At 46.3% G+C, this 10,067-nt stretch overlaps 1 protein-coding gene across 1 annotated transcript; it reads left to right on the top strand.

Moving 5' to 3' along the window:
- Window positions 1-708: 708 nt before the first annotated feature.
- Window positions 709-9,210, top strand: FASLG (Fas ligand). Its single transcript, XM_082702808.1, has 4 exons — window positions 709-1,522; window positions 2,150-2,195; window positions 6,634-6,690; window positions 7,919-9,210. Exons 1-4 carry the CDS (start codon window positions 1,205-1,207, stop codon window positions 8,311-8,313), a joined length of 816 nt encoding a protein of 271 aa, XP_082558934.1. The 5' UTR covers window positions 709-1,204; the 3' UTR covers window positions 8,314-9,210.
- Window positions 9,211-10,067: the final 857 nt, after the last annotated feature.

The raw sequence follows: 10,067 nt of genomic DNA on the forward strand, positions 1-10,067 counted from the left end.
AGATCGAGTCCCGCATCGGGCTCCCAGCTCCACGGGGAGTCTGCTTCTCTCTCTGCCCTTCTCCTCACTCATGCTCTCTCTCCCTGTCTCTCTCTCAAATAAATAAATAAAATCTTTAAAAAAAAAAAAGACAAACAGGACAATCAGTTAAATGTGAACATCGGAAAAATGATAAATAACTTCTTAGTGTATCCCATATAATGTTTAGGATATACTTATCCTAAAAACGATTTATTATTATTTTCTATCCTAAAAAGGATTCACATTTCTTTATGTGAAATTCAAATTTGGGCATCATGTATTACCCATGACGACGGTATCACAGGCTGCAAACGGAGGCCGCCTGCGGGGACTGATGGCCATGGCCCGGCCAGGGGTCCTGGGGGCCAGTGATGCACAGGGAGCGTGGGCGGCCGGCGGGAGACCTGGGGCAGCCTGGGGGACTGGGTTCGGCTGACTCCTGGGGTGTCCAGTATGCTAATGCTTCAAAACATACTAAAACATATAGATAGATAGATAGATAGATAGATAGATAGTGCAGACTATCCCAATTTTCAAAGGGGACCACAGTGAAGAGAAAAATCATAGTGAGGTCTATGGGTTCACAAGGCGTTTCAGCCACTGGTTTGCAGCCTCTGATCCAATCCCCAGAGCGGGTGGGGCAGAGTTTACCCCACACGTTCTAGTGCTTTGCCCAGTGGGGCAAACAGGACTGAGGGGTGGGGAAAGGTTGGCAGCAAGGGGTGGGTTCCCTGGGCGGCATGTAAGCTGCGGGCAGGTCTCCGCTGTCTTCCGCGCACAGTCTCGTCCCCTGGGCCGGGACCCCCCCGCCGGCCCCTGGCAGGTGGACAGAGCGCCCAGGCCCGCGCCGTGCCGCCTCCCTCGCGGGGCCGCGAAGGACCGGGCTCTGCAGTGGCGGCGGGGACCTGCGTGGGGCCCTGCAGGCCTCACCAGAGAACTGTGGGCGGAAACTTCCCGGGTTTGCTCTGCCTCTGGTTGAGGCTTCTCAGCTTCAGATGCAAAGTCAGTGGGTGTCTCTGAGCAAGACAGAGGAGAGAGCGGGCGACAGAGCGGTGTTCCCCGGGGCTCTGCAAGCTATAAAGAGCGAGCCGGCTCTCCTGCTCCAGCAGACAGACAGACGGACGGACGGACAGCCGCGCGCCCGGCCGGCACACCTGCGTGGGGGCCAGCCCGACCCCCCGCCATGCAGCAGCCCCTGAATTACCCCCCGTACCCCCACGTCTACTGGGTGGACGGCAGCGCCAGCTCCCCCTGGGCGCCTCCGGGCTCCGTCCTCCCCTGTCCGTCCTCTGTGCCCGGGAGGCCGAGGAGGCCGCCGCCGCCGCCGCCGCCGCCGCCCCTGCCTCCGGTGCCCCTGCCGCCTCTGAAGACGCCGAGGGACCACAACACAGGCCTGTGTCTCCTTGTGGTGTTTTTCATGGTGCTGGTGGCCCTGGTCGGCCTGGGGCTGGGGCTGTTCCAGCTCTTCCACCTGCAGAAGGAGCTGGCGGAGCTCAGAGAGGTAAGCCCGTGTGGGGATTGCTGTGCGCTGGAGATGCGGGTGTAGACGGCTCTGCTGCAGCGGAGGGGTGGGGGGGAAGTAGTGGGGGAGGGGGGCACCGAGGCCCAGAGGGACCGTGGCCTTGCTTGCAAAGTGGTTTCTAGTCCTTTCTCTTCCTGTCTTCGAAGTGGGTCATTCTAGTCGTTCTGTCTCAGAGGCGGAGGCTCAAGTGAGTGAAAGGGATATTTGCTCTCTTGGAAAGGATCAGGGCCAAAATAGGACTGGTGGGGACTGTCCCTCTTTTCACAGCTGGCAGGGCCGCTGGCTGAACCTCTACCTAGAGGTTCGTGATTCAGGAAAGAAAAAGAATTTGGAGTCTTGCTCGGAAGTGAATTTGTTTAAATGACCCAACTAAATTTCCTTGGAAATACTTAAAAATGTTAGAACTATTCCAAATTGCAAAACCCAGGCATGTGAGACAGGATGGCATGGCCAGAGTCCGAGTTAGGAGAGGCTCTGAGGTATGAAGATGCCCTCAGGTTTATTCTGAATAAACCCTCAGGTTTATTCTGTTTACTTGACGGCTTTGCCTCCGCTAGCTCAAAGAACTTCATGCTTACAGTGCATCTTTTCCCTCTTTGTTGCCAGTCCACCAGCAAAAGTCATACAGCATCGTCTTTGGAGAAGCAAACAGGTGAGTCATTTTACGGATGTACACTGAGTCTCTAAAGACGGTCCTCACTGCTGAACCACGTGGGGCAGATGCCTTGAATTCCATCCCACTCTTGGACACATTATACTTCAAAAGGAATCCTGGCTAATTCAGAATCGTTGCTCATTTTGGTTCCTTGAGCTGCCCTAACATATGAAGTACATGTAATCATTCAAAATCAGTATAACTGAGTACTGCGCACAATTCAAGTAATTTCCATTCGGCTTTGGAAAGAGACAACACAGATGGAAAGAACCAACACAGCTGGTTCCATTGCTGTCGCCTTCACAGGCCTCCTGGTTTCCATGAACAGGGCAGTGGCTGTAGCTCCCAGCGAGATGTAGAGAGGAGCAGGCAGAGACAGATGTTTCTGGGAAAAGTTGTCTCCTCTTCAGACTCTCTAAGAGATAACTCAAGAATCAAGCTTTATTTAAAGAAAAAAATTCTAGGATGTGTTTAAGCTTTTATTTATTGATTGATTGATTTAGGGGGGAGGGGCAGAGGGAGAAGGAGAGAGAGACTTCAGAGCCCCGACACAGGGCTCCATCTCACGACCCTGAGTGAGATCATGACTGGAGCCGAAATCAAGAACCGGATGCTTAACTGACTGAGCCACCCAGGCACCCCTTAAGCTTTTAAAAAGTATGCAATTAATCATCCACATTAAAGTTGTTCTTTTGCATTCACTGGCAGTCTTGAGGGGGAAACCTTAGCCATTTTTCAAGAGCTAGTCCAGCTTTCCCCACAAAGGCAATCATGAGGTACCTTCAATAAAAGAAAGGCCTCTGTTGAGATTCAGGACAAGGGAAAAGATGAAAATTTTGAACACTGACCTTGTGTGAAGTTTCAGGTCATCATCTGGAAACATGTGCAGGTAGGTTTAGCATGCTCTGGTTTATTCAACTGAGATCGACCAAACTTTGGATTCGGTAAGAGTTGGATGGGAGCTTGGAGCAAATCTGGGATAGCCATCTCACATTTCGGAAGAGAATTAGGGGATATGCCCCAAATCGCTGGTGTGGAACTGGGGTTAGGAGGAACACGGGCTCCTGGTGCTTTGTCACCAGCAGGGCTTTCCAGCACGTAGACTGGTGCTCTGTGAAATAGGGAAACTTCTGTCTTTGATGGCCACGGAAGGAGAAATAAAGATGAGAAGCAAGACGCCTCTGCAAAGACAATAGGTAAATCTTGGGAAGAAAATGGAAGGCAGCACTGGCCATCCAAGGAGGGGAGCCCATTCCACTTTCTCTTATGTGCCTATTGTAGGTCACCCAAGTCACCCTACTGCTCCAGAATGTGGGCTCTGGAGGACCCATCCTGTGGACGCTCTGGTCTCTGGTTCTAGGCCCAAGTCCCTAAGTGTTAGAAAGTCCTGATGTATTCAAGCAGAGTAGAAATATTTGTTAGAAAAATAAAACCTTTGGAGGATTTCTAAAATAAAACAGCTTTGAAAATCAGTGGAATGTGGCTGGTGAGACTGGTACCTAATTACTCATCTCTCCGCCACTCTCTGGGATCATTTTAGTGATTAAAAGTCAAGTGCACAGATGACCCAGGTCTGTCTCTTCCAGTAAAAAGCATCTTGTCATCCACGCAGATGGACCGGAGGTTGGTGAATTTCCCCACGGAGAACAAAGTAGCCACTTTATTAATAGGAAAACAGATGCCAATCAAACAAGGGTATATCCATTTTCATTCATCCCATTAGTGAAGATTAAAAAAAACCAGAATGGCAAAAATGCAAGAAAAAATTTTGCTTAAGCATTAGTTGACAGCCAGGGAACATGTAAATTGCTATATTCGTTCTGAAGACCAGTTGGAAAAATGTACAAAGGATTAAAAATGTTAATTTAGCAGACACCTGAGTGGCTCAGTCAGCTAAGCTTCTGCCTTCTGCTTAGGTCATGATCCCAGGGTTCTGGGATTGAGCCCTGCATCAGGCTCCCCGCTCAGCCAAGAGCCTGGTTCTCCTTCTCCCTCTGCCTGCCGCTCCCCCTGCTTGTGCTCACGTGCTCGCTCTCTCTCTCTCTCTCTCTCTCTCTCTGTGTGTCAAATAAATAAACGAAATCTTCTTTTTAAAAAAGTGTTAATTTACCATGTAATCTCATCACTAAGAATTTATCTTAATAAGATAATCAGAGATATACCCCAAAACTCATAGATAATTATGTTCATCATTACCTTATAAGCCTATTTGTAATAAATAAGTCAGAAGAAACTAAATGCCTCTTAATAGGAAATTAAATACGTCATGGTATATTCAGAGGGCCTCCTATGCAGCGACTGAAATCCATATAATTACATTTAAAGCCGTGAAGAGTGTGCACTCTATATTGTTAAATAAAAAATACAAGTTATAAAACTATGCTTGGTTTAAATCAACTATATAAGTGCATGTGTATGTTTTTATATTCTTAGTAAAGAATTAGAAGTACTTGTACTTCGACAAATTAACAGTGATTTTCTCTGGGATGTACTATCCAAGATTATTTAAACATACTTATTTGCTTCTTTTTCATTTTCCATTTTTCCACAGTTCACTCATTTAAGTCTTTTATTCATTCACAAATGTTCTTGGAGAGCTTCTTATGTCCCAGGCGGGTGCTGGGTGTAGGTGATGACTAAGAACAAGAGAGACAAGGGTCCTACCCCGAGGGAGCTTTCAGAGCTCAGTAAAGGGTAAATAAAAGTAAGCAAGCAGACTATAATTTCAAACTGTACTAAGTGTGATGTAACATAGAGTGGTCTGGAAAGTCCCCTCTAAGGAGGTGTTGGGTGCGCGTGCATGTGTGTGGGGTGGTGTGGGAGGATAGTGGAGAACATTCCAGCAGTGAGAATGGCATGTGCAAAGGCCCCAGGGGTAGGAAACATTCATCACCTATGTGTAGGATCTATTTCCAGTTTATTTCAGCATTTCTCCAGCAGGTATTCTTACTCAGGACCCTCTGAAAATCACACTGTGCAACGCTCTGCAAGGGATAGAAAGAGATGCAGCCTGTGGTTCTCTGTTCCATTTCCTGTCAGTACGTGGCTGAATGCCAGACCAGTTGCACAGATGGTTTGTGGTATAGGAATGTAGAGGAGACTCAGTTTTGCCTTTCCTGTTCGCTAACACCTCCTTCATGGTGGGTGGTCTTGGGTGGCTAGAGAGGATGTGATTACTCAGGTCATGTTCTCCGCTCATAGTGGCAATCTCACGCCACAGGTGAATTTTACAGGCTAATTGTAATGAACCTGATGTGGATGAGGGCCCTTCTGTGAATCTTTCTTAAATGTGTTACTGAATTCATTAGCTAAGTGGTGGCTCTCATTGGTTAAAATATTTGAAGTCAGAAAAATAATGACTACTTTGGGAGCTATTGTCTATTCTACTTCCTCCAATTTAATTCAGCAAATATTTGCTGTTCGCATGCCCACTCTGGTGGATTAAACACACAGTAGGAAGTTTGCCATTTATTGGGTGGGAGTAAGACAAGTCATGCAGTTATCACAGAAATGGAGAGTCAGAACTGACAAAAGAGGTAAAGACAAAGTCACTCTAGGCTTCAAAGGAGGGAAGGACCATATTCGAATTAAAATGGCCTGGGAGGGTTTCCCCCAAGAAATAGGTATTGCAGGCGGTACTTATGGGGTGATAGGAATTTGCCACAAAGATCTCTCTGGAGGGCGTTCTGAGCGGATGAACAGCATGAGCAAAGGCACGAGGCTGGAAGCTGGGTGGGTTCAGATCACATCAGCCCCTGTGTTGTGCCCCCTTGGCCGATCTGAGCAAGCAGAGGAGACAGACAGACAGACAGACAGACGGAGATCACGTGGCTGGGGATATGTTATAAGTGCAGTGGGGAGTTAGTCAGGCATCTGAGATCTGAGGGTGATTAATATGGGCAGATGGTTGAATGCCCCTGAGGGGAAGACCTAGTGGCCAGGTGGTAAAATCATAGTCTTTGGCCTCTGTCCTGCCGAGTCCTAGAGGCAGCAGAACTGGAAAAAAACCTAATCTGGAGCCAGGAGACTTGAGCGTCCATCCTATTCTGACCTTGTGTAGCTGGGTCTTCTTGGACAGATCATCCAACTGAGCTCATTTAGCCATCAGACAATAATCCCTACCTCAGAGGATTGTGGCAAGGTCAAATGCAGTAACTGATAGGATAGCTCTTTTTCAATCAACCTTTTTATTGTCTTTTCATGACATCATCTGTGCATAGGTCTATCTCAGTTTGGTTTACCTTTTACCTCTGTTTCTGAAGTACCTATGGCTGCAAGTTCTACGCTTTGCACTTGGATGATTAATGTATGTATGTTAGACTGTTGCCATTTATGTTTTTAAAAAATTGTTTTTATTTAAATGACCAGTTTGGAATCCCAACAAAAGAAACTGGTATCTCATTTTATATATATCTTTCATCTCTCCATGATGCAGGTCAACCCAATCTGCCCTCTGAAAAAAGGGAGCTGAGAAAAGTGGCCCATCTAACAGGTCTGTATCTGGGAGGTACATGGGTCTTGGGAAAGCCTTTGACAGGTTGGGTACTGTGCTCGGAGGGTGTTGCTGCTTTCTGGTGATAGTATTTGACACCCAAGAATAGTCCTATCTTAATAGTCAAGTCACACGCAAACTGCACCCCTACTCTAATCTAGGCCATGTTCTGAACTGGCAAAATGGAGCAGATTATGAGAGGACCCTGCCCAGGAGGAGCTCACTCTTTTAAGTCATTCCAAAGACCCCTAGGGGATTTGGGGCATGGGTTCAAGAGGTGAGATCTGGGGAGGTGGGGAGTGATCAATTATTTTAGTCAGTGCTTTTCTTGTTTTCTGGAAGAGCTTCACTGTGCTTTGTGCAAGAGTAGAAGTAGGAGTAAGAGGAAGGGCCCAGTCCTGGCCCTGGTGGACTTCCTGCATGTGGCCAGGTAGTGAAGTCAAGTCATTTGAGAACAATGTGGTGTGGGCATTCCCAGGGCACAGTCCATGAATATCTGAGAAGCGGACAAGTATCATAGAAAGGATATGCCACTGCCCTGGAATTATTTAGGCAGAAGCTGTAGAATAATCCTTTCTGGATCACCAGATATTTATTGAACACGTGTGCCGAGCTCTGGAGACATGTAGTAGATTAATAATGTGATTCCTGCCTTCAAGGAACTTAAAATCTAATAGGGAAATACAGGTAGATAAGTGGTCATTTTGGTACTACAGAGTGTTCTTTGCTTAAGGTATGATTATACTGCTGTGGAGACATAAAAGAAAGGGAATTTTAGCCCAAAGTGGAGGTACTGAAGACTTCTTAGTATAGGTGAGGAGTTGAACCAGATGATCCCTAAGGGTTCTTCCCAACTTTAGAATTTCCTTGTGTTTGGCTTTTTTCCACCTAGAGAGACCTCAAAACCTAGAAATTTTGGTGTTAGTTCTGAAGATCATACAGTCTGTGTTCCAGAGAACTAAACTAATTTCATTAATGTCTCCTTATAATTGATTAGGATATATATTATCGTCCCAGTTGTGTAGATGACAAAATTAGGGCAAGCAATTCGATAGCGGTGTCGCAGGAATTCAGTGATGGATCGAGTCTGACCCATTAGCCAGTTCCATATGGGCAGTGCCATTTTGGCCCTTTGCTCAAGGAACGGCCCACAGTTTCACTTTGGAAGCTTCGTTTGTTGGGTGCATGAGCAGTCCTGGCTGAAAGCTCCTCTCTGATTTGATTTCAGGCAAGCCCAACTCAAGATCCATCCCTCTGGAATGGGAAGACACATTCGGGATTGCCCTTGTCTCTGGGGTGAAGTATAAGAAGGGCGGCCTTGTGATCAATGACACTGGGCTCTACTTTGTGTATTCTAAAGTGTACTTCAGGGGTCAGTCCTGCAACAACCAGCCCCTGAATCACAAGGTCTATTTGAGGAACTCTAAGTATCCCCAGGATCTAGTGCTGATGGAGGGGAAGTTAATGAACTACTGCACTACTGGCCAGATGTGGGCCCGCAGCAGCTACCTGGGGGCAGTATTCAATCTCACCAGTACTGACCATTTATATGTTAATGTGTCCGAACTGTCTGTGGTCAGTTTTGAGGAATCTAAGACCTTTTTTGGCTTATATAAGCTCTAAGAAAAGCACTTTGGGATTCTCTCCACATGGTTCCTTATTACAGGCCCTGAAAATATGGTCTTGAATGAGAGTCTTCTTAAGCCCACTTGAGATCAAGTGAGAAGACATGAGCCAAGAGTGTCTAGAGACCACAGGGTCCAGCAGATCTACAGTTCCTCATCTCATGAGCCAGACGGGAGGGGGAATACGACTGAAGAACACGAGATTTGGGGCTGCCGTGTGAAATTCAGAGGCAGGAAGTAGCAGCCACCAGGGTGTTCTACACACTTAAAAGTGTCCACAAGCATTTTAGCACATTGAAAAGGACACCTGTTAACTCACCTCTTGGAGTGGGTCTACTGTCTACCTCGGGGTGGCTGTCTTTCAGATATGGATGTGACATGAGTGTACAAGGGACGGAAAAAGAGGACTAGGCTTGTGTCATAAGCTAAAGAGACCGAAAGGCCAGTGTCCCATTGGAAGCATGTTAACTTCTGAAGGCAGAGCCGGAGCCACCAGGTGACGCTAACAGAGAAGCAAGGGCATCTTTGGGGAAGTTGCTCCATTCCTCACACAGCATGTATATTTCCAGTGCAATTTTAGGGGTGGTGTGTGTGTGTGTGTGTGTGTGTGTGTGTGTGTGTACTCACATGTATGTGACTAGAAGAGTTACATAAGAAGAGACAATGTGGAACTTGTGAAGGATATGTTAGGAAAACATGGGTTGCATTTAATGGTAGATTTTGAATACCTCTTGGCAACCAACTCAGTTGTCCTTAAAATAGTCCTCAAGACTCTTTGATTGTCACCTGTTCATGCTGTTCTCCTATAATATAACCAGTATTTATATGTTTTGTGTATTTTAATAAAAAGAGGAAGTGTAATAAACATTATATTTTAGAATACAGGCCAACATTATGAATGTACTTGTTGGAAATAACTAAAATTTGTTTTTCCCCCCCTTATAATTTCTTTCCTCCATGGCTTCTTCACTCCTTTTGCCTTAAGGCTGTGTTAAGAAGGACTCACTGGAATGAAGCAAATCCATCATTGCCAGACACCCCTCTCCCCAGTCTGTTTCCATTATCCAGAGTTTTTATTGTCTATATTATTGCCAATGTTAAGCTCACCCAACTTTCAACAGATTTGATGACAACTTCCCCCAGGCTTCCCTGGGAGCAGAGCCATAGCATTGTGGAAAGGGCACAGACTTTGGGCTGAAAAACATGAACTTGAATCTTTGTTCATCTACTTTCTAAATGCAATCATGGGGTGAGTCCCTTGACTTCTCTTGGACAAAAATGACCGATACGTATATTAAGTATCTGGTCATGGCATCTGTCAGTTCAGTCGGTCACTCGGTGAGAGGTACTTCTAGCTCCAGAGAAAGCCACTGACCGGAGGCCTCCGTCCAAGCACCCGGTTTCTCAGGTTCTCCCGTTCTTCCATCACAATGACCTTTTCCTAATTTTTTCAACCACTCTCTAACACCCCCTCCCCCCAGACTTTGTCTTTGTTAAAAACTATGGTATTTCCTTTACAATTTGATTTCAGACATCTTACTTTCCTATCATCTCCTATTATTCCAGCTTAATTGCTCCAACATTTTGTCTCCAAAAATGTGTCTGTTTTTACCACACGAGACCTCTGGTAAACTTGATCACTTCCTTACATATCCATCAGCGTCTTCTTTATCTTCATTCCTCTCTCTGACGAGTTTTGCGTCTACCCTCTGTCCTTACAATCAGTATCTTGGAAAATTTCTCAATTCCAGA

Source organism: Mustela nivalis (assembly GCF_964662115.1).
Source record: "Mustela nivalis genome assembly, chromosome: 16".
In the NCBI taxonomy this organism is placed as follows: Eukaryota; Metazoa; Chordata; class Mammalia; order Carnivora; family Mustelidae; genus Mustela; species Mustela nivalis.